This window comes from Rhinoraja longicauda, chromosome 21 (genome assembly GCF_053455715.1).
Source record: "Rhinoraja longicauda isolate Sanriku21f chromosome 21, sRhiLon1.1, whole genome shotgun sequence".
In the NCBI taxonomy this organism is placed as follows: Eukaryota; Metazoa; Chordata; class Chondrichthyes; order Rajiformes; family Arhynchobatidae; genus Rhinoraja; species Rhinoraja longicauda.
Window position 1 is genome coordinate 1,384,861 of NC_135973.1, and position 25,581 is coordinate 1,410,441.

Sequence of the window (25,581 nt, forward strand, 5' to 3'; positions counted from 1 at the left end):
TAACTCAGCATCTCTGGAGAGAAGGAATGGGTGACGTTTCGTGTCGAGACTCTTCTTCAGACTGCACTCAATACCCTGAACGATGGAGGCAAGCATGCCAAATACCTTCTTCTCCACCCTGTCCACCTGTGTCACCACTTTCGGGGAATTCTAAAGCTGCGGCCTAGTTTTCTCTTTCTATATCACCCGCCCGGGCCATGCCATTTACTGTGCATGTCTGCCTTGGTTTAACTTACCAAAATGTAACGCTTCTCACTTGACCGAGTTAAATTCCATCCAAATTAATCTCATTAATTAGTCTAATAATCTAATTGGTCTAGTTAACAGCACAGTTGGCAAAGACGGGATTTAAACTTGTAATCAATATTTGCATCTTGTCATGGGATATAATGGTCCCATTGCGATAAAAGGACACAACAAGTTCACAAGATATAGGAGCAGTATTAGACCATTCATTCCATCTAGTCTACTCCGCCATTCAAAATGGCTGACCTCTGCCTCCTAACCCCATTCTCCTGCCTTCTCCCCATAACACTTGACACCCGTTCTAATCAAGAATTTGTCTGTCTCTGCCTTAAATATATCCGCTGACTTGGCCTCCACAGCCCTCCGTGGCAGTGAGTTCCACAGATTCACCACCCTTTGACGAAAGAAGTTCCTCCTCACCTCCTTTCTAGAAGAGCGCCCTTTAATTCTGAGGCTGTGCCCTCTGGTCCTGGACTCTCCCATCAGTGGAAACATCCTCTCCACATCCACATCTATCTATGCCTATCATTATTCTTTATTTTATTATTACACCACATGCACTGTGCACCCCCTACACCAAAGAGCGAGGTTCAGCATTCTGATATCATAGTCATCGCTATCGCTATCGCTATCGCTATCGCGCTCTCTCTCTCTCTCCTCAGGTCAGTTTCATTGCCTGCACAGTTACCAGCACTCACTCACTCCAGCCTCAAAGTTCACCACAGGTTTGTCATTATAAATGTTGGCAAGTGTACACACTGGCTTCAACTGGCACTTGCAAGTTTCTTATCTGGCTCCCTGCTGAGTCATGTAGCTAATTTACACGGAGCCAGTCTATCATATCACTTACCCCCAATCCCGTTTACAAAGTGAGATGCCCTTTATTTTACAGTAAACCTTTACATTTAAACGGCAATTTCAAACAGATGACGCCAATTTACTATGCATTGAGTTTCTGAATTAAACGGAACAATAAACTAAACTGAACTAAATTATTTTCAGCTCCTCCAGTTTGATGAAATAAAGGACAAATATAACAGAAACATCCAGATTGTTGCGTTTTCTTAACCTTTATTATCAAAATAAAACTGCAATGCATTCATAAAATATACCTCTACAAAATACAGCAACCAGTTTCATGTAAACTCAATAACAATAAATTAAACTTAGCTTACAAATTTTTGACTTTTTAATCAGCTGCAACTATTAAGCCAAGGTTTTTGTGTGGGTGCAGAGAACATTTACTTGATATCTACCAAGGATCAGGAATTATAGCTACATGAAAAGGCTGGAGAAACAAGGATTATTTTCTGTAGAGAAGAGAATGTTGCAGGAAAATCTAATAAAAAGCAATACATTTAAAAAGGATAAATTAAGCACCGCGGGCAAAAAGCAGCACAGCGTGAATAAAGAAATAGCTCTTTCAAAGTGATGGGAAAGGCACAACGGATTTAGAGCTAGTTTTAATTTCAGAGATATATCATGGAAACAGGCCCTTTAGCCCACCAAGTCCACACCGACCATTCACACTAGTTATTTCACTTTCTCATCCACTTCTTAAACATAAGGGGCAATTACACGCAGGCCAATTAACGTACAGACCCGCACATCTGTGGGATGTGGGGAGAAACTGGAGAACCAGCGGAAACTCACACTGTCAGAGGAATAACATCAAACCCACACAGCACCTGAGGTCAGGATCAATCCTGGGTCTCGGTCGCTGTGAGGCAGCATCTGTACAAGCTGCACCACTGTGCCAAATACCCTGAATCACAATATTAATTCAGTAGCATTCAAAATTAATTTTGTCTAACAAATAAGTCGTCAATTCCTATCTATGGAACATACTTCTGTTTAGATTTTGCTTAGGCGAGAAACTGTGAAGATGAACGAAAAAAGGAAATGCATTTTATTTGTAAAGATTGTATCATGGATACTTTTATCAAGATATTGTCCTTTTGTTAAACTTCTCTGTTACATCAGAAATGGTAGGCTTCTGGTAATAACAGAGAAAACATTGATATAATCTTTTGTACTTTCAAAGTATAAAGTTCTTCCTATTATTTAATGAGGTATTGAAGTATTCACAGTTAAATTCAATTCAAACACATTAAGTGATTGTACGCCATATAATTTCCACGCTGCAATTAAAAATAAAATATTGAATAAAGTCGTTTAATATTTTAAAATAATAACCTCGTTTCTTTCTTCGGCTAAAGCTTTAAATGAACCACAGCAATAAACCGTCCTGCTTGCGTGGGTTTTCAGTTACAATACTCTTTTCATTGCCGTGTGTGGCTCAACAGTTATTTTCCACAGTTCCTGTAAGGCAATCCACAAAAAAAAAGTAAATTCTCTATTGCAACAGACAATAGGTGCAGGAGGAGGCCATTCGGCCCTTCGAGCCAGCACCACCATTTACTGTGATCATGGCTGATCATCCACAATCAGTACCCCGTTCCTGCCTTTTCCCCATACCCCCTGACTCCGCTATCTTACTCTCTCTATCTAACTCTCTATCTAACTATCTCTTGAAAGCATCCAGAGAATTGGCCTCTACTGCCTTCTGAGGCAGAGAATTCCAGATTCACAAACCATTCCTCCAATTTGATGACATTGAAAAAATCATCCACACATTCATCTCCTCCCGCCTAGACTACTGCAACTCCCTATACACTGGGATCAGCCAATCATCCCTGTCCCGCCTGCAATTGGTCCATAACGCCGCAGCGAGACTCCTGACGGGTCCCGTAAAAGGGACCACATCACCCTGATTCTGGCCTCGCTCCACTGGCTCCCAGTACAGTACAGAATCAACTTCAAGCTCCTCCTATTCACATATAAAGCCCTAAACGGGCTTGCCCCCCCCCATATCAAAAATCTTCTAACCCACCACTCTATCTCCAGGTCTCTCAGGTCGGCCGATTTGGGGCTACTCACTATCCCGCGGTCTAGGCTTAAGCTCAGGGGTGACTGCGCTTTTGCAGTTGCAGATCCTAGACTGTGGAACAGCATCCCTCTCCCCATCAGAACTGCCCCCTCCATCGACTCCTTTAAGTCCAGGCTCAAAACCTATTTCTACTCCCTAGCGTTTGAGGCCCTCTGAGGGGGCGCTGTGAACTGTTTATGTATGTGCTGTTATCTTTGTGTGACATTGTATGTTTGTTCTTAGTACCTGAACTGATGTACAGAACTTTGATCAACGTGGGTTGTTTTTAAATGTCCTATACAAATAAAATTGACTTGACTTGACTTGACAACTCTCTGGGTGAAGAAGTTTTTCCTCATCTCTGTTCTAAATGGCCTACCCCTTATTCTTAAATGTGGCCCCTGGTTCTAGAACAATAAAAACTAAACTTTTAGACGAAGGACAAACAAATGGAAGTCATTAATAGAATTAAAGTTGATTGTGTATTTCCTTGGCTGCAATAACAAACCATATAAACCTTTGTTCTACATATATCTGGAAGCACTGGCACCACACTACCACTAGGTGGCAATCATTATTCAACAAGCAGCCACATTTTAGCTTGTGGAGTCTTATTCCTTTGCCGCCTCTGCCTGTATAATTTCAAACTTGGCCCTTCCACACACATATTTAGTACACCAGTAAATGAGTCATTATCTTTGTTATCTAGGCGACAAAGCCACATCGTATGGGATAGAGTTAGAAATGAAGGGTGTCGGAAGGAACTGCAGATGCTGGTTTTCTTCACTCAGAGATGCTGCCTGTCCTGCTGAGTTATCATATCATATCATATATCTACAGCCGGAAACAGGCCTTTTCGGCCCTCCAAGTCCGTGCCGCCCAGTTACTCCAGCATTTTGTGTCTATCTTAGAAATGGAGGAAATGGTTTTAGATCATTCCTAATTTCAGCTGCTGCATCTACAGAAAATAAAAATCACTCCTTGTGAAGCTTATCTCCATTTCCACTGAAACAGTAACTAGGGATAAGTGGGAATAACAGAGGGTCAGTCTGAAGAAGGGTCTCGACCCGAAACGCCACCCATTCCTTCTCTCCAGAGATGCAGCTTGAACCGCTGAGTTACTCCAGCGTTTTGTGATACCAGGGATAAGTGGGAGATCAGTTGCATTGGACAGGCTGGACACAAAGTGCTGGAGTAACAGTGGGCCATGCCACATCTGTGGACAACATAGAGATTCTGCCATCACAGGGAAACGGACAGCAATTCACGGCAACATTGTTGAAAACAGAGAACTACATTGTGGAGATAATCAAATAACACAAGAAAAACCTAAGAAATTTGCTAATACTTAAATTTGTTTCCATTGGACATGAGGAAAATGAAGAAGAGTTTAGTTTAGTTTAGTTTAGAAATACAGCGCGGAAACAGGCCCTTCAGTCCACCGGGTCCGTGCCGCCCAGCGATCCCCGTATATTAACACTATCGACACCCACTAGGGACATTTTTTACATTAACCAAGCCAATTAACCTACACACCTGTACGTCTTTGGAAAGATGTTCAAGAAAGCTCAGCCCTCTCTTGCCCCAATGTTCATACTTCAATTAGAAACCGTTCTTCCCGTTATCCTGTATCTGTACGCTGTGGACGGCTCGATTGTAATCATGTATAGTCTTTCCGCTGACTGGATAGCGCGCAACAAAAGCTTTTCACTGTACCTCGGTACACATGACAATAAATTAAACTAAACTAATTGCAAGAAATACAGTCTACCCTTGTTATTATGGACCTCTTTGCAACGGATTATGGTTTATAGCGAACAAAATCTGTTGTAACTGAGGGATCTGTTCATATCAGGAACAAAGAACAGAGTTTGTTGATTCACGGAGTGACCACTAGGTGGATGGAGAGAATAACCTTTAAAAGGTCTTTACAATGTATAACGTATTATGCATTTCATGCCCTTTCTTTTTCATTATGTGTCTTGTTTAGTGTATGTTTATTGGTTGTTTTTCCAATTCTGTATCCCCCTTACTCGGTTAGGACAATCGGCAATAAAGGGCCCCCCCATCGCCCTTTACAACGAGGATTACCTACCTGTACAGCTATTAGTTTTGGATTATTACTGTCACCTGCACTGAAAAGCAGTGAACAATTTTGTTTGCCTGTTATCCAGTCAAATCATACTATATGTGTAGGAAGAAACATAGAAGGAACTGCAGATGCTGGTTTAAACCAAAGACAGACACAAAATGCCGGAGTAACTCAGCGGGACAGGTAGCATCTCTGGAGAGAAGGAATGGGTGACGTTTCGGGTCGAGACCCTTCTTCAGACTGGTCTGAAGAGTCTGAAGAAGGGTCTCGACCCGAAACGTCACCCATTCCGTCTCTCAAGAGATGCTGCCTGTCCCGCTGAGTTACTCCGGCATTTTGTGTCTATCTTCAAATCAGACTGCACACGAATACAGTCACACCATACACAAGAACAAAGGTAGTGCAAAGCAAAAAATAGTAGTGTTACAGGTGGAATAGAGATGGAAGTGCTCAGCAAGTTAGGTAGCATCTGTGGAGAGGAAAAGATAGAAAATATTTCTTATGAATAGTCAAAATTTTAAATTGTAATTCTTTCACCTGTGCAGATAATGCTTGAAAGGTTAATCTGATTATTTTCTGTTTTTATTTCAGATTTCCACCATCCATAGTATTTTGCTTTTGGCTTGCTTTTTTAAAATGCCTTCTGGAATATGTTTGATCTGTCCTTTATTAATATCCACAGCTGTGTTCTAACATTACTTGTCATTTCTTCTTTCCTCTTTATCTCTGCAAGATTCCTTCATCCCTCACAATAATTTGTTTTAATTTCTCTTCACAGCTCATTCTGCTCCGAGAGTTCTCCAATTAGATTTCACAGTCTGAGAAACAAGTCGATACAACCGAATCATCCATTAATCACCAACTCTTTCCCCCGGGCACTCTCCAAATTTAAAATTACTTACCAGTTGTTCCACCCGCTCATAAATCAGGAACTGTGGAAAAGCAAGTTTGACTGGCTCCACAACAAATGTAGTTCTCCCATCACTCATGTTTTCCAACTCAGCCAAACACTGTCGGAAATGATCATAAGCATCGCAGGTAACATCCAGTTTTCGCAATGTAAAGTTCAGTCTGAAAGAAATCACACCTCAGTTTTAACAAATTATGATGCTATAAAGCTACTGCTGTATTTTTGAAGATGCATTATAGTTGAAATAGGTCAGAATGTTAAGAATACCTGGTTCATTTCACTCTTGAAGTACAAGACACACATTTGTCTATACTGTATGAACATGACCATCTATTTGTCTTAACATAATATTATAAACTTGACACCTGGTGCCAAATTTAGAAAACATCTTTAAGGACTGTGAAAGGTGAAAGGCTTGGATAGAGTGGATGTGGAGAGGATGTTTCCACTTGTGGGAGAGTGTAGGATTAGAGCTCATAGCCTCAGAATTAAAGGACGTTCCTTCAGGAAGGTGATGAGAAGGAATTTCTTTAATCAGAGGGTGGTGAATCTGTGGAATTCTTTGCCACAGAAGGCTGTGAAGACCTTCAATTGATATTTTTTAAGGCAGAGATAGATAGAGAAGATATCCTGCCTGGTTCCTGTACCTGAGAGGTTATAAGGTCATAAGTGATAGGAGTAGAATTAGGCCCTTCAGCCCATCAAGTCTACTCTGCCATTCAATCATGGCTGGGACACTCCAATGACTACAGACCGGTCGGTGGCTCTGACCTCACACATCATGAAGTCCCTGGACAGGTTGGTGCCCACTCACCTGTGACCCCTGGTTAAACCCTACCTGGCCCCCCTGCAGTTCCCTTACCAAACAAAGGTGGGGGTGGAGGCCCTGTCATTCATCCACCTGCTCCATCTTTCCAATGCTCACCTGGATAAGCCGGGAAGCACTGTGAGAGTCATTGTGACTTCCCCAGTGCTTTTAACGTCAGTGCCTGCGTTGCTAGGGAGCAAACTGACGAAGATGCGTGTGGATGCTCCATTGGTGTCCTGGATCACCAACTACCTGACTGGACAACCGCAGTATGTCAGGCGACAGAACTGTGTCTCGGACATGGTGGTGAGCAACACAGGGGACGGCCCTCTCTCCCCTCCTGTTCACCATCTACACCTCAGACTTCAGATACAACTCGGACTCCTGCCACCTGCAGAAGTTTTCGGATGACTCTGCAATTGTGGGCTGCATCAGTCAGGGAACGGAATCTGAATAGAGGTGTAGTCAACGACTTTGGTGGGCTGAATCACCTGCAGCTCAAAACCGACAAGACTAAGGAGTTAATGGTGGACTTTAGGAGGAAAGGAATACCCCTGTCCCCTGTCTCCATCAAGGGTGTGGATATGCAGTTGATCAAGGAGTACAAGTACCTTGGAGTTTACCTGGAACTGCAGGTGCTGGTTTAAACCGAGTTTAAACCAGCAATAGCTTACTCCTTATTGTTTGTTATGTTTGTTATGTTCTCGTGCAGGAGTTGTGGAAATAAAGGAACATAAGTGAAAAAGGGACAGAGAAAAGAGGAAAAATGATGGCAACTTTTTAAAATTAGTTCAGGAAATAGTTGGGTTTCTGGCAAGGTCATTTATTAGGTAGAAACAAGGCTGATTTATACAATAGATAGACACAAAGTGCTGAAGTAACAGCGGATCAGGCAGAATCTCTGGAGAAAAAGGATACGTGACCTTCCCAACCCGATTTATTACCTACCTTTAATTTCCCCTGAGCTGAGAGATTAGTTGTGTAGGAGTTGTGTGGTCTGAAGAAGGGCCTCGACCCGAAACATCACCCATTCCTTCTCTCCTGAGATGCTGCCTGTCCCGCTGAGTTACTCCTGCTTTTTGTGATACCTGTGAGATTAGTTGAGTATTTTTTGCGGACAGTTAAGAACCAACCACATTGCAGTGGGTCTGGCGTCACATCGAAGCCCTAGGGTGAAGCTGCTGGAGTTCTAGCATCGACCTTGGGCAGATGTAGATCACCGACTGGCAGCTTTAAAACTGTCCAGTCAGGTAAAGGAGGTTAAACGGTCGCCTTAGTTACTTGATACTGTGGTATTCACAAATAAACTACTCTCAGCATCAAACCAGTCTCTGCCTTGATGTGGTAATCTTTTATGACCAGCAGCAATAAATAAATAACATTGTACATTGGTTTCCGATGCAATTTTCTAAAATTTCCTTCCAAGATTTTCACTCCAATCCTAAAAATGTAGGTTTTACAATCTACACCAGTCACTTCTTAGAAACATAGAAAATAGGTGCAGGAGGAGGCCATTTGGCCCTTCGAGACGGCACCGCCATTCATTGTGATCATGGCTGATTATCCACAATCAGTAACCCGTGCCTGCCTTCTCCCCATATCCCTTGATTCCACTAGCCCCTAGAGCTCTATCTTTTAAATTCATCCAGTGAATTGGCCTCCACTACCTTCTGTGGCAGAGAATTACACAAATTCACAACTCTCTGGGTGAAAAAGTTTCTTCTCACCTCGGTTCTAAATGGCCTCCCCTTTATTCTTAGACTGTGGCCCCTGGTTCTGGACTCCCCCAAACATTGGGACCATTTTTCCCGCATCTAGCTTGTCTAGTCCTTTTATAATTTTATACGTCTCTATAAGATCCCCTCTCATCCTTCTAAACTCTTGTAAATGTCTTTCCCGTGCTTACCTTTTCTCGACAGAGAGATATACAGTGCTTGGATTTCTCAAATGGCTCAAAACTCTGTATATTATCCTAAAGAATGCATCTGTCAAATCATCTTCATAGAACACTGCAAAACAAGGAGGAAACAAATGCATTTAATCCAATGTACCTGCTCTTTAAAATCTATTGAAAGGGATACTGTATAAACCACCTCTTTACTGGGAGTAAAATGAATACATTCCAAAATGGCTTAATTAACATGTGATGAAGACAATTTGGCATTCTCTAAAGACATTTTAATACAATGTAAGTTCAACAATAAAGAACAACATGAAACTATTGAAGTCATTCTCTTAGTCTCATCTTTAATTCTGGGACAACACTTGGCCAGGACTATCCGCTGAAGTTATTATAATTCATGTTCATGTTCTTGCAGCTATAATGCACATGCACCATTGCTCAACTTTAGAGGGTAAACTATTTTAAAATAAGAACATTGCATGGCATAATCCTTAATGCACATTGTTAGTAAACTCGCAGCGTGCAAAGCACAATACTCAGCCGTTATCAATTTAATCAAGAAATGCATTGATTACTGCATTGCACACAGAGACTCAGGGACTCTTCTAACCAGAATCCTTGCATGAACATGGCTTGCTGTAAATTATTTCTAAAGACCGAGAAGGTGAAAGTTTAGATATATATAAATGGAAATTGTAGCATACAAAACCATCATCCTCTAGTCTTAAAAGACATCAGAAGAACATAGGAGTTGTATGAGGCGTTGGTGAAACCGCATTTAGAATATTGTGTTCAGTTCTGGGCACCATCTTATAGAAAAGATATTGTCAAGCTTGATTTACGAGGATGTTGCCAGGACTAGAGGGTGTGAGCTATAGGGAGAGGTTGAGTAGGCTGGGACTCTATTCCTTGGAGCGCAGGAGGATGAGGGGAGATCTTATAGAGGTGTAAAAATCATGAGAGGAATAAAGCGGGCAGTGGGTAGAATCTCTTGCCCAGAGTAGGGGAATCGAGGATCAGAGGACATAGGTTCAAGGTGAAGGGGAAAAGATTCAATAGGAATCTGAGGGGTAACTTTTTCACACAAAGTGCGGTGGGTGTATGGAACAAACTGCCAGAGGGGGTAGTCGAGGCTGGGACTATCCTAACGTTTAAGAAACAGTTAGGTACATGGATAGGACAGGTTTGGAGGGATATGGACCAAGCGCAGGCAGGTGAGACTAGTGCAGCTGGGACATGTTGTCCGGTGTGGGCAGGTTGGGCTGAAGGGCCTGTTTCCACGCTGTATCAGTCTGTGACTATCAAAATACTTAAAAGTAGTTGATCAGTGAAGATACTTGAATGCGATGCATTCCACACGTGGGAGCGGCGTACCGTCAGCGGCAAGCACCACATCCGTCTGATCATGCAACTGGGCCGTTTCTTCTTCTGACCAACAGTACGGATTTTTAGTGTCTGTAGTAAAAACATAATTTAAAACATCACAAAATCTTACTTGGTTGTAATTGCATCTCCTACTTTTAAAAATAAATATTTAGAATTCTTTATCTCATTTTGCTTTGGAGAAAATTAAAGGGAATATTGTAGTGAGTCCAAAACGAGCGTTATTGATCAAAGGTCTTTATTCGTAGGTAACCGTAACAAACTGCAACTGCTTACTTTGGACACACACTACTTAACTAGCCAATACAATCTAATCTCATCTCTCCAGCTGGGCGCCAGACACAACTATACCTCGCGCTCCCGCATCCCGTGACTTGTTAGCCCAACCGAGGGTTCGAGACCCCCCCGCTAATCCGTATGTCCCTACAATATCAAACAAGAATCTACCAATGTTCGTGTACTAATATTTAATAAGTAAATTATTTTCAGGATACATTTTAACTTAAATAATGCTATTCATTTAGTGACAAAATGCTGGAGTAACTCAGCAGGTCAGGCAGCATCTCAGGAGAGAAGGAATAATAATAATAATAATGCATTACATTTATATAGCGCTTTTCAAACACTCAAAGACGCTTTACAGGGATTACTAGAACATAGAGAAGAAAATAAATAGATAAATAAGTAAACGAACAGAAAAAGGAGACAGAAGGTGAGGTGACGGTCAGTGGTTGAAGGCAGTGCTGAACAGGTGAGACTTCAGTGATGTTTTGAATGTGGTGAGTGAGGAGGAGTCTCTGACGGTTTGGGGTAGTGAGTTCCAGAGGGTGGGAGCAGCGATGGAGAAAGCCCTGTCACCCCAGGATCTGAGTTTGGTCCGGATGGGGGGGAACAGGAGGTTGGCAGCAGCAGAGCGGAGCGTGCAGGTGGGAGTGTGCCTGTGGAGGAGGTCAGTCAGGTAGGATGGGGCCAGGTTATGGAGGGCTTTGTAGGTCATGAGGAGGATTTTGTACTGGATTCTCTGGGGGATGGGGAGCCAGTGGAGCTTGTAAAGGACGGGGGTGATATGGTCACGGATCGGGGAGTGGGTGAGTAGACGGGCAGCGGAGTTTTGAATGTATTGAAGTTTACTGATGATTTTTGAGGGTGAGCCATAGAGGAGGCTGTTGCAGTAGTCCAGACGGGAGGTGATGAAGGCGTGGATGAGGGTTTCTGCAGCTGTGGAGGAGAGGGATGGACGGAGACGGGCGATGTTTTTGAGGTGGAAGAAGGCTGTCTCTGTAATGTGTTTGTCGAAGGAGAGGGTTTGATCAAAGATGATTCCAAGATTCCGGATGTGAGGGGAGGTGGATACTGGGAGACCATCAATATTGAGGATGAAGTTTTGGGTGGATTTGGTGAGCGTTTTTGGACCAATGATGATGATTTCAGATTTGTTGCAGTTGAGTTTGAGGAAATTTGATTGAAGCCAAGATTTTATTTCAGTGATGCAGTTTGTCAGTGTAGAGTGTGTGGTGGTGGAGATTGACTTGGTGGAGATGAGGAGCTGGATATCATCGGCGAAGCAGTGGAAGTTGAGACCATGACGGCGGATTAATTGACCAAGGGGGAACAGGTAGAGGATGAAGAGGAGGGGGCCAAGGACTGAGCCTTGGGGGACACCTTGGGGGAGGGGAGCGGTGGGGGATTTACAGTTGTTAATGGAGATGAACTGGTGCCTGTCGGAGAGGTAAGATTTGATCCAGGATAGGGCTGTGCCGGTGATGTTAAAGGAGGTTTCAAGTCGGGTGAGGAGAATGGAGTGATTTATGGTGTCAAAGGCGGCGCTGAGGTCGAGTAGGATGACGATGTTGAGGTTGCCAGCGTCAGAAGAAAGGAAAAGGTCGTTTGTGATTTTGAAGAGCGCAGAAAATAACTGCAGATGCTGGTACAAATCGAAGGTATTTATTCACAAAATGCTGGAGTAACTCAGCAGGTCAGGCAGCATCCCAGGAGAGAAGGAATGGGTGACGTTTCGGGTCGAGACACTTAAGGCACCCTGGATCCCTGGGCCGAGACCCTGGAGTAACTCAGCAGGTCCGGCAACATCTCAGGAGAGAAGGAATGGGTGACGTTTCTGAAGAAGGGTCTCCAGCATTTTGTGAATAAATACCTTCGATTTGTACCAGCATCTGCAGTTATTTTCTTACACTATTCATTTAGTGAACCTTTCAGCCAAAAACTCATACTATGTTAATATCTAGCAAAGCTGGAGGGCTGGCAATGAACCCCCGAATGTTAAAAGAATAACCTTCAGTGGTATTGTACAAAAAGAGGAAGATACGATATGATAGAACTTTATTTATCCCAGGAGGGAAATTGATCTGTTAACAGCCATAAAACACCAAAACACAAAATACATGAAATATTAAATTAAAGTGACGAGTGGAAAGGATTGGGGATGTGCAAAGATTGAGGGGGGGGGGGGTCAGTCTTAGTCTCAGTCTATCTCACGGCAGAAGGGGGAGGTTGTACAGTTTGATAGCCACAGGGAAGAAGGATCTCCTGTGGTGTTCGGTGCTGCATCTTGGTGGGACCAGTCTGTTGCTCCTCAGGTTGACCAGTGTGTCATGGAGGGGGTGAGCTGTATTGTCCAACATCAAGTATAAGAAAATAACTGCAGATGCTGGTACAAATCGATTTATTCACAAAATGCTGGAGTAACTCAGCAGGTCAGGCAGCATCTCGGGAGAGAAGGAATGGGTGACGTTTCGGGTCGAGACCCTTCTTCAGACTGAAGAAGGGTCTCGACCCGAAACGTCACCCATTCCTTCTCTCCCGAGATGCTGCCTGACTTGTCCAACACCAACTTGGATTTAACAAATGTTACCATGGAAAAATATTTCAGGACACCAGAGAAAATCGAACAAAGAGACCGAGGAAGAATGATAACTGTAATTATTTTTGTGCACAACCCGCAGGCATTGCCACTTTCATTTCACTGCACATCGAGTATGTGTATGTGACAAATAAATTTGACTTGACTTGACTTGACTTGATAAGAACTTTGGTCCATGAGGTGGATTTTAAGGTACAAATAAACATGTTGGGATGGGGGCAAGAGTTTAGGGAAAGGACTCGGAGAATGCTAGACATAATGTGTAGGAAGGAACTGCCGGTGCTGGTTTAAACCGAAGATAGACACAAAAAGCTGGAGTAACTCAGCGGGACAGGGAGCATCTCTGGAGAGAAGGAATGGGTGATGTTTTGGGTCAAGACCCTTCTATTCCTTCTCTCCAGAAATGTTCTGCTGAGTTACTCCAGCTTTTTGTGTCTATGCTAACGATTGAGTGATTGCAGAATTCAGACAAATAAAGAGTTGGAATCTGAACAAACATTTACTGTATATCATGTAGATAATGAGAAGCAAAGCCATAAAACTATTTAAATATGGGGACTTTAAATTGAAAGCACTGATTAAGATTCAAGACAGATTAACCACATCTGCAGTTTCTTGTGCCTAGATTAACTAAGATATCGGTCATTTGACTTCAGAATAGGTGAAGGATAAAATGGGTATAGCTGAGGTTAGGAATATTTGAGATGTTTGGAGAAAAGAGGATGGAAATAATGTTAATTGGAGATGACACGAGATTTAAGTTTTCAGGAATAGATGAGCTGAATTAACTATGGAGTCAGTTATGATATAAATACTTTATGGTATGTTATATGAAGAATGGGATCCGTGTGAATCAAAAGAACATTTAAAAGCAAGGATGCTATTGAGGTATAGAGCCAAAGAAGACTACAGACAGGGAGGGATGTGAACTCAATTGCTGTGAGTCAATGAACACTGGGGAGTGACCTGGTTTGAGGGGAAAAGCTTAGGGTATCAATCTTTGATTCATTATAATGAAATTTGAACAAAGTATAATGATACAAAACTATATTTAAATTGACTTCTTACCTGTGCAAAATTCATCTTTTAGCCAGTCTAGGTCTCTTACTTTTATTTCACTTCCTGTTATATAATGTACAACACAAAATATTTCAATTAGAAAAAATAAAAACAATATACACAGCGTGCCTCTATGCAATTACTCTAAAATTATACATTTTGTAAATATTTCCAAAAGTCAAAAATACTATTCATCGAACATTTTTTTTGATAAAACAATTAAAAGACGTACAAATTTAGGATTAAACCCTAGAGTTAAGTTGTAACTATAAACATAATTATGTGACACTGGAGGCAGTTGAAGTCCATATGCAGACTTATGAACAACCTTAGTTAGATATTGGTATATTTTTGTCACATGCACCGAAATGCAGAGAAGAGGTTTGTTTGCATGCTATCTGATTACATCAGGTCATACTGTACATGAGTACGACAAGTGAAAAGGGAAAAATACCAGAGAGCAGAATATGGTGTTAGAGAAAAAATACACTGACTGCAGTGAAATACGTTATAAGATCAGGACTACACGGTAGGTTATGAAAGGACTGTTCAGTATTCTGATCACAACGGGGAAGAAGCCTGCAGATAGATGCTGGTTTAAATCGAAGGTAGACACAAAATGCTGGAGTAACTCAGCGGGTCAGGCAGCATCTCTGGAGAGAAGGAATGGGTGACCTTTCGGGTCGAGACCCTTCTTCAGACTGATGTCAGGGGAGGGGGCGGGATAAAGATAGGAAGACGAGTGGGAGAACTGGGAAGGGGGAGGGGATAGAGAGGGAAAGCAGGGACTATCTGAAGTTAGAGAAGTCAGTGTTCATACTGCTGGGGTGTAAACTACCCAAGCGAAATATGAGGTGCTGTTCCTCCAATTTGCGCTGGGCCTCACTCTGACAATGGAGGAGGCCCAGGACAGAAAGGTCAGATTGGGGAATGGGAGGGGGAGTTGAAGTGCTGAGCCACCGGGAGATCAAGAAGAAGCTGTCCCTGGGCCTGGTCAAACTTCCTGAGTCCAGCTTTTGAATCTTCTACTTAAACAAATTATATTGTGTAGGAAGGAACTGCAGATGCTGATTGAAACCAAAGATAGACACAAAATGCTGGAGTAACTCAGCGGGACAGGCAACATCTCCGGAGAGAAGGAATGGGTGACATTTCGGGTCGAGACCCTTCTTCGGACTGAACTATTTAGTAGCCTACTGCTTGAAAAGCAAATAAACCGAGCAGCAACTTATAAAATATTTGACTATATTTCTTTCACCTGTCATCCCATAAATATGCTTGTTTGCAATTACATTTCGTTCACACATATTCAGTAAATCCTCACCAACATCTGAAAAAAAAAAAATATAGGTTGAAGTCTATAGATGATATATATAGTATACATCTTTAAATGATAATTATCTAATGATAAACATGTACAATTTAAATGCTAGATTGTTGAGCAAGGAACAAAGTGTTGGGTCAGTCTGAAAAATGGTCCCGACCCCAAACGCCAACTATCCAATCCCTCTGCAGATGCTGCTTAACCCACTGTGTTCCTCCACCAGTGATTTTTATCCACGTTTATTATAACCTGTTTTCATCTTCTAGCTAAGTATTGCTTTTGTTTGGATGAATCTTTTCCTTTGGTCCCTTTAATACATCCTTCTTGAAATGCCCATCTTCTTGTTAGATATATATCATTAACTGTGCGGCAGCCACTTTAAGCTAACATGAAATAATGAAGAGAGAATGTGACTTGTGGCCCTTAGATGTGGCATCCTATCTTTGTCCCGCCCCCTCCCCTGACATCAGTCTGAAGAAGGGTCTCGACCCGAAACGTCACCCATTCCTTCTCTCCAGAGATGCTGCCTGACCCACTGAGTTACTCCAGCATTTTGTGTCTACCTTTGATTTAAAAACCAGCATCTGCAGTTTTTTCCCGATATATGTGGCCCTTGCATGACTCCCAGGCAGCAAGTGCAATAATTGCAGTGGTGGAAATTTATTCTCATGGTCAGGAATGGAACTTTAATCATCAGTTTTTCCATCAAAAATCTTTTTATCCAGAGTTAGTAAAAAGACGACAATTGTTTGGACCCAAAGGTCCAAAGTTCATGTGGATGAAAGCTGTGCTGCTTTGTTCTACGTGAGATTCAGCTCTTTTCATCATTAGGACCAAAATGGAAGCATGGTGATCGAGCTAAACTCACCACTAACTACGCTCCTCCATGCAGAGAGATGCATGTATCACAGGCCACGCCAGTGAGGGAGCAATGGGCTGCCAGTGCAAGGTATCCATCGATGACCCACAGCTTTGGCCTGTCACCCTCTGAACCTTTTGGCAGTGGCTATTAGACAATACTAGCCTTCAATGTTGATGCTTCTTTCAGGCAGGCACTAGACACAATCAGCAGAGAATCTATGATTACCTGCATTAGACATCTCACAAATGCACAACACCTGATATCTTCAAATATAAAGTCTCCTGCTCAGAAAACTCTCAGATCCATCAGCATACTGGATTTCCATGGTACGTACAGATAATCCCACCAGGGTATTATTTTGGAGGAAGCCATAGTCAAAGAGCTCTGGATGCGCAGGAAAACCACCCTGCAACCAAATCCCACCAACAAAATTGACGTGGGCCGGGAATGAAATCAAGAACATTTTCACTGAAAGAATTTGTTCAGTGATGTGTGCACAAAATAAGGACAATGAAGACTGAAAGTTGAGCCATCAGGCTTTTATTCAGTGCAACACTGAGCAGATGAAAAAAACCAAAGTAAAATTACACGAGAACATAGAATAGCTAGACTTTCACATATACATACAGTATAAAATGTTTTTAGATGCAGGATTTTGTTAACTCTAGCAAATATGCATTCCAGAGAATTCGACAAGGTCCCACATAGGAGATTAGTGGGCAAAATTAGAGCACATGGTATGGGGGGGTAGGGTACTGACATGCATAGAAAATTGGTTGGCAGACAGAAAGCAAAGAGTGGGGATAAATGAGTCCCTTTCAGAATGGCAGGCAGTAACTAGTGGGGTACCGCAAGGCTCGGTGCTGGGACCGCAGCTATTTACAATATACATTAATGACTTGGATGAAGTGATTAAAAGTACCATTAGCAAATTCGCAGATGATACAAAGCTGGGTGGTAGTGTGAATTGTGAGGAAGATGCTATGAGGTTGCAGGGTGACTTGGACAGGTTGTGTGAGTGGACGGATGCATGGCAGATGCAGTTTAATGTGGATAAGTGTGGGGAGAAGGCAGGAGAATGGGGTTAGGAGGGATAGATAGATCAGCCATGATTGAATGGTGGAGTAGATGTGATGGACTGAATGGCCTAATTCTGCAGCGTAGGTTTACTAGGTTAATTCCCGGAATGGCGGGACTGTCATATGTTGAAAGACTGGAGCGAGACTAGGCTTGTATACACTGGAATTTAGAAGGATGAGAGAGGATATTATCGAAACGTATAAGATTATTAAGGGGTTGGACACGTTAGAGGCAGGAAACATGTTCCCAATGTTGGGGGAGTCCAGAACAAGGGGCCACAGTTTAAGAATAAGGGGTAGGCCATTTACAACTGAGATGAGGAAAAACTTTTTCAGTCAGAGAGTTGTGAATCTGTGGAATTCTCTGCCTCAGAAGGCAGTGGAGGCCAATTCTCTGAATGCATTCAAGAGAGAGCTAGATGGAGCTCTTAAGGATAGCGGAGTCAGGGGGTATGGGGAGAAGGCAGGAACGGGGTACTGATTGAGAATGATCAGCCATGATCACATTGAATGGTGGTGCTGGCTCGAAGGGTCGAATGGCCTCCTCCTGCACCTGTTGTCTATTGTCTAAACCCTGTGATCTAAGAACCAACAGAAGATTTGGTAAAAATGTTTTGTGGGTTTAATTTAAAAACATTTAGAAGTAATGCAATAATTTCTCCTTATTGTCAGTTTAAGTATAATATTTATTTGAGTATTAAAGAGAAATTTCAACCAATTTCTCATAAAGTGATGAATTAAATCACAGTAACTCAGAACAACAACACCACCAACATAAACAATAAAATAAATGTAAAAACAAATTTAAAGATGATTCCACCTCCTGGGTTCTTGAGTATTAGGCAGTAGTTTCCAATGTGGAGAAAATAGAGGGGAGATTATTTGGGTTGTTTTTAGATCTAGGAATCTTTCTTTCAAGCAGGAGTGAAGGTGCAAAATTCATTAGCTGTGCATTTGGAACTGGCAAAGACACAAAACAACTGACTTCTACGATGTTTTTGCCTTTGGAGTGTGCCATGAACAAGCAGAACATTAGCTATTTATTTCACACACTTCAGTTACTGGAAGAAGGATAACTTTAGATCAGAAGAAAAATCTTCCGATCTAAAAATCTTTAGACCAGAAGAAAAAGCCACCTTTGAATGTTTTAATAAATTCTGAAGTGAAACACAGGCGATGCTACCTGTCTGAAGAAGGGTCTCGACCTGAAACGTCATCTATTCCTTCTCTCCACAGATGCTGTCTGACCAGCTGAGTTACTCCAGCTTTTTGTGTCTATCTTCGGTTTAAACCAGCATCTGCAGTTCCTTGCTACACAACGCTTACATTGTCTTCCCTAGTACATATTTGTTTCTAATGGCACAGTGTGAATGTTCATATGACAGGCTAGACAATGACTCACTAAATTAGCAGGGGGCATTGTTCTTGCATTCCCTCTGGTTGCCACCATTTTGTGTCTACCTTTCATTTTAAGAAGACTCCACTTCCTTCATGTAATGTATTTGAATTTTCTTGGTCAATCTGCAGTCCCATTGCTTATGGTGGGGAGTTTGTAAGTATGCAATCAGCCTACCACATGCCTTGGCCAATATTAATGCCCACAGCAGGCTAATCCCAGTAGTCCTCAGTTGAAAGAGGCTGTGGCTGAGTAAACCATTCAGCGTACAGTCCATATGTGGTCCTTTGAAAGTACAATCACATTTTTACCATTCATCTCTACTTCAATAAGTTCTCCTTGTTAGCTGTATTTATTTCAGCCAGCTGCCGGGGTTAACAAAGACATTACAAACAATGTTTCAGTCCCATTTGGCAGAGAATGCCTGCAGCTCTGGCAAACCGGACAAGTCAGTGAAAAGTTTAAACAAATTCCGCAGGGAGTGAGAGAGCAAATAATAATCCCCTGGCTCCAAGCAACTCTCATACTTGGACATCCATCACACAAACACAAGTTTCCTCAGACCTGGCTGTTTCATTTGCTGCAGAGTTGAGAACAGAGATGAAAGTTATGAAACCACCAGCGAACCTCGGCATGGTCCTTGATGAAACAGGGGTGAGGGTTTGGCCCAGAACAATAGCCCGAGGATTCACTAATGCCGCAGAGCAGTGTCTGGCATTCTCCTCACACCACTCAGCTATTCTACTCAGCCTTGCCAATCCTCACAAGGGCCACTGTTGTTTGCAATAATGCCCAATAAATATTTGACCTGTCACCTCATTAACCACTTCTCATACAACTCCCTAATTCTGGAAGCTATGCCATTAATATTTGTTTATCTAAATACAACCATCACAACATAGTTAACAATAAATTGTATTGCAGCACTAAACCAGGACACATATTGCTTTCACCCCCACGATGCTGACCATTTTGAGAACACTCAGTGCTAGTGTAGCTATTGACTGTACGTTTTCAAAACTTACATTAGTCATGGGTAGTCAATACCAAAAGATCAATGTGAATTAATTATCCAAACATGTTTTTGTCTTACCTGTGCAATAAATGGTCTTAGCAACAGTTGCCATGACAATGCTGGTCATCCCTGTGCCCGCTCCCAACTCCAGAACTGTGTGGTCTCTGAATAGATGGCTAAAATTTAAAATGTAGTCAGCAAGGAGAAAAGCAGCCCTCCACACCTGCAGACAGGAAGATTACAGTCAAACGGATGTTTAAAGATATATTTCATTTCAATTTTGTAAGCAATATATATATATATATATGTATAGGATACCTGCTTTCCAACATCCTCCAGTGCAGTACCCATTGTGTGCTCTGTAAAAAGGAAATATATACAACATATTGTATTTTATCAAACAAGTTTCATGTGTCATTACAAAAATATGCATACCAACTTCAATTTATACTGAAGAAGGGTCTCGACCCGAAACGTCACCCATTCCTTCTCTCCAGAGATGCTGCCTGACCCGCTGAGTTAAACCAGCATTTTGTGTCTAACTTCCATTCATACAGCTCCTTCATAGCACTTATAAAATCTCAAATTAACATTGAATTACATTTAGAGATATTAAAATAGATAACTAAAAACATGGCCAATTTTATGGAGTGCCTTAAAAGAAGGAAAGGGAGGCAGAAAGATGTATGGAGGAGATTTCTGTGAGAACTTTGGCAACTGGAGGCACGGGAGCAAAGAGTAGAATATAGAGAATGGTATCTCAGAGAATTATACAAATGGAGGGAAAAAAAAGAAAAACAGTTTTACAAATAAATCGTGTGTGTGCATTAGTCTTGTTTTAACATTCATTAAATAATCAATGCAATTAAATCTACTAGGTAGATAGGGTGGTCAAAAAGGCTTTTGGCACATTGACCATCATCAGTCAGAGTATTGAGCATAGAAGTTGGGAAGTCATGTTGCAGTTGTATAAGATGTTGGTGAGGCTGCATTTAGAGTATTGTGTTCAGTTCTGGGCACCATGTAACAGGATATTGTCAAGCTGGAAAGGTGCAGAGAAGATTCATGAGGATGTTGCCAGGACTAGAGGGTCTGAGCGTATAGCAAGAGATTGAGGAGGCTAGGACTCTATCCCTTGAAAGTGCAGGAGGATGAGGGGTGATCTTATAGAGGTGTATGGAGGTCCATACCTGTAATCCTTACAACACGTGGAAACACCAAAAGTGACAGAAATAAGAGGCTTTGACTAGTAGATTCACATGGTCAGCCAAGACAATATGCACAGGACAAGGGATAATTGAACCACATGCACAGACGTATAGCAGTCTACATTTTAAATGTTAGATTTCTAATTGTTTTCTTATTGATAGTGAAACTGCTAACATACACGCCTACATAAGGCTTTCTCTTGCTGTGACACCTCAACATGCTCACAGGAGAAGGATATAATTAACCTTACAGGTTTACACTAGTAATTCACTGTATTAAATGGATTTAATTTACAATAGAAGGTGTTGACAGGAATTGCATTTGTATTCAAGGTTGTACAGAGATATTTACTTTTGGCCTTGAACTATTAAAAAGGAAACACAATCTGATCCGAATATCAATTCCAAAATGATAACATTATGCATTCTGGCCAATCTAAAAGTCATGAATGCTGAAGAGACACAAAATGCTGGAGTAACTCAGAGGGACAGGCAGCATCTCTGGAGAAGGAATGGGTGACGCTTTGGGTCGAGACCCTTCTTCGGACCCAGTCATGAATAATAATAATAATAATAATACAACATTTATTTTATATAGTGCTTTTCAAGATACTCAAAGACGCTTTACAAAGCAAACAAGACATAAAAACAAACAAACAAACAAAAGATTTGTCCTGACGGAGAAGCGGCGAACAAACAACGCCAGCCTCCTCTCACGTCAGGGTCCGGCAGTAAACAATAAAGAACACAAGACACACAATTACAATTTAACACAAACAACCATCACAGTGATTGCTCCAGGCACACCCTCACTGTGATGGAAGGCAAAGAAAAGTCTTATCTCCTCCTCATTCTTCTCCCGTGGTCAGGCAGTCAAACTGCTGCCTCAAGTGTTGTTTAGTCCAACCCAAGGACAAAAGAAAGTGAGAGCAGGCGCGGCACGGTGGCGCAGCGGTAGAGTTGCTGCCTTACAGCGCTTGCAGCGCTGGGGACCCGAGTTCCATCCCGACTACGGGTGCTGTCTGTATGGAATTTGTACGTTCTCCCCGTGACCCGTGTGGGGTTTCTCCGAGATCTTCGGTTTCCCCCCACACTCCAAAGACGTACAAGTTTGTAGGCTAGTTGGCTTGGTGTATGTGTAAATTGTCCCTACAGTGTGTAGGATAGTGTTAATATGCAGGGATCACTGGTCGGCGCGGACTCGGTGGGCCGAAGGGCCTATTTCCACGCTGTATCCCTACATTAAACTAAAAACAGAGGTAGCTCATTAGACCCTTGAAAGCTCCTACATCATTCCGGGTGATTGCAGCTGATCTATGCTGGCTTCAACTCATTTTCTGTGCCATTTCTCCATTTCCTCTATATCAAATATTTATCCACCACCACTTTAAATACTTCTGATGAATGTTGTATGTTGCATTTTTACAGGATTCCAATGATTTTACATCTCTCTATCCTATTACACGGTGCTTCATTGTGTAATTTTTGTGGAAGGAGCAAAACGTCAGGTTACGGTGTGGATTTACCAAAAGTAAATACAATTTTAAAACATTAACTGTGATTAAATTTACCCTGTCTTTAAAAAACAATCTATGTTGCTGGCCAGTTTCCTTATTTATTGTCATTTCAATCAGAATACAGTGATTCACGTTAGATAATAATAATAATCAACTAAAGCTTGATAATTTGAGACCTTTAATTTTTTTGTCCCGGAAGGACCTCAGAACTGTGGCCAAATAATCGAAATTAAATGTACGATTATAAAAGCGATTTTGCAACTAATTTTAAATAACAAAGCCAAAGGGCAAAGAAACCAGGGAATTGTCTTTTCTCCAGAAATGATCAAAGTCCAGTAATTTTGGCATGCTTTCCCCAACCATTTAGTAGATATTTGAAAACGTATTTTGCCAAAATTCACAATTAATAACAGGGCCATCAATCTTGATAGGATATAACATGTGTAAAAATCCCCAAACATTCTCTCTTTCTTTGTGTAATATTCTGATGGCAGGCAAAGTACCATTTATACAGACATACCTATTCTGATCTCACTGCAATCTTCCTCCTGCTGCTCGTTGAAAACATCTTCCCCTTTACTTATTATCGTGGGATACACTTTCTCTCTCCATTCATCGTCTTCATCCGAGTGAAGAATGCCGTCAGATCTTCTCGTGACATCCAGGTCTCCATCAGCATCAAGCAAGATGTCGGAGCATGCTTTATCTTTGCCACTGACACTGGCACTGCCACCAATCTGATGAATCAAATCATCATCCCTGCTTTCCTCATTGCTCAAATGCTCCACATCACCTTTGCTGCGGGCATTACTATTATGTAGTATTTTGAACTTCGACACAAAAACTGCAGAAAGGAAGTTGGAGTAGTTTTAGTTATGTTAATTAATGTACAACATGTTACCATTTAAAAAGCATTAAAATATAAGTTTATAATATCAATGATTTTTCAGCAGCATAAATATTAATAAATTGCAACTATTATTTGAGATGTACATTCTTTGGATTTATAAACTATTCTAACAATGTTGTCAGATGAGATGGTAATAAAACTGAGCATTTATGTCTGTTGAATGAGACATGCTGGTAATACCCAAAAGACTTCCCAAAAGTTCTAAATGTTTTTTCACTAATCTGTAAAGGAAAGCAAAATCAGGACAATGCATAATTTCAAAGCATTATGTTGATATTTACCTTTCCTTAGTATAAGAAAATAACTGCAGATGCTGGTACAAATCGAAGGTATTTATTCACAAAATGCTGGAGTAACTCAGCAGGTTAGACAGCATCTCAGGAGAGAGGGAATGGGTGACATTTTGGGTCGAGACCCTTCTTCAGACTGATGTCAGGGGGGGCGGGACAAAGGAAGTATATAGGTGGAGACAGGAAGATAGAGGGAGATCTGGGAAGGGGGAGGGGAAGAGAGGGATAGAGGAACTATCTAAAGTTGGAGAAGTCGATGTTCATACCGCTGGGCTGCAAGCTGCCCAGGCGAAATATGAGGTGCTGTTCCTCCAATTTCCGGTGGGCCTCACTATGGCATTGGAGGAGGCCCATGACAGAAAGGGGGAATGGGAGGGGGAGTTAAGGTGCTCGGCCACCGGGAGATCAGTTTGGCCAACGCGGACCGAGCGCAGGTGTTGAGCGAAGCGATCGCCGAGCCTGCGCTTGGTTTTGCCAATGTAAATAAGTTGACATCTAGAGCAGCGGATGCAATAGATGAGGTTGGAGGAGGTGCAGGTGAACCTCTGTCTTTACCTTTCCTTTCTAGATGAGTAAAATAAGTTCAGTTTGGACATGATGCCCAGCTTGTCCAGTGCAACAGGCAAAACTGTTTATTTTTGGTTCCAATCACACCCCGTGCACACCCGAGTTGAATAAAACGACTGAGGACCGGCATGGCACCAAATGGGCACCCTATTGAAGCACACACTAGAGAAGCAGGTCTGAAGAAGGGTCTCGACCCAAAGTCACCCATTCCTTCTCTCCAGAGATACTGCCTGTCCCGCTGAGTCACTCCAGCATCTAATTAGTTCCTCATTCTCGCACTTTCCCCATTGCAGTGAAAATATTTTATTTTTATGTATGACTAATTCTCTTTGGGAATAAATATTTAATTCACTTTCATTGGTCTCTGCTACACCACCTCCTGACAATTATTCCCATTTCAGAAAACTGACTGGAGCCAGCTGAACCAGAACGTTCATTTCTGCTTCTCCTATTCTCACCTCTAATATCAGCCGCAAGGGAAGAGGAGTGGAATTAGGTCACCTGCCCTCTAAAGATGGCTCTGCCATTCAATATGGTCTTATCCCCAAAGACAGACACAAAACCCTGGAGTAACTCAGTGGGTCAGGCTGCATCCATCTATGGTAAGGGTCATGGTCACTTCTGAATACGGCTCAGTAGAGACACACAGGGATTCCGTCAATGGAAGATATAATGTAACATGATTCTCACACGGTACCTGGTTGTCCATCTCCATTTAGCCTCACCATCAAGTGGCTATAATTTGGGGTGTGGATGTGGACATCCGAAAGCACTGTGTCACTGGTGAATATGATTGAATCCATGCATTCCCCAGCATGGCAGGGTGTCACCACACTGGAACACAGAAACATTATCGCAAGCTGGCATCTCACAAAAAGAAAACTTCATGAAATGAGAGCCCCAAAACATCCATTTGATTTTCAAAGTGTTTAATTTTCCCCGAGACTAAAGTTAAATTGCATTTTGATTTTAAATCCAATAAGCATTTAAAATAAATTCAGCAAGTTAGGCACACAATTTAATAAAGCTTTGATCCATTCCAGATCAGTTGGGCTCACCAATCAAACTGTTGACTTCATCTGAAGGCTTTAATAATGAAGAAACATTGAATGTTAATTTGTTGGGAAATTAAATACATGGATTTTGTTTGTCATTCTATTTCCTCCACTTAAAAAAAACAAATGTGATTGTACTATTTAAGAAAA

At 41.8% G+C, this 25,581-nt stretch overlaps 1 protein-coding gene across 3 annotated transcripts in view; it reads right to left on the reverse strand.

Annotated features, from left to right (window-relative positions):
- Positions 1–1,309: 1,309 nt before the first annotated feature.
- The window catches only part of mettl22 (methyltransferase 22, Kin17 lysine), a 27,004-nt gene continuing 2,732 nt past the window's right edge, over positions 1,310–25,581 (reverse strand). Inside the window, exons 2-12 of one of the 3 annotated variants that reach the window (XM_078417583.1) lie at positions 25,435–25,462; positions 25,074–25,210; positions 23,130–23,453; positions 20,203–20,243; positions 19,963–20,107; positions 15,467–15,538; positions 14,218–14,271; positions 10,263–10,343; positions 8,892–8,994; positions 6,170–6,338; positions 1,310–2,568 (exon numbers count right to left, since the gene is read on the reverse strand). In XM_078417583.1, coding sequence (XP_078273709.1) covers positions 2,515–2,568; positions 6,170–6,338; positions 8,892–8,994; positions 10,263–10,343; positions 14,218–14,271; positions 15,467–15,538; positions 19,963–20,107; positions 20,203–20,243; positions 23,130–23,453; positions 25,074–25,179 — 1,149 coding nt within the window. In that variant the 5' untranslated portion in view covers positions 25,180–25,210; positions 25,435–25,462 and the 3' untranslated portion in view covers positions 1,310–2,514. Of the gene's footprint in view, positions 2,569–6,169; positions 6,339–7,933; positions 8,074–8,891; positions 8,995–10,262; positions 10,344–14,217; positions 14,272–15,466; positions 15,539–19,962; positions 20,108–20,202; positions 20,244–23,129; positions 23,454–25,073; positions 25,211–25,434; positions 25,463–25,581 lie in introns of those variants that run through there. The other 2 variants (XM_078417584.1, XM_078417585.1) reach the window with 2 other exon arrangements.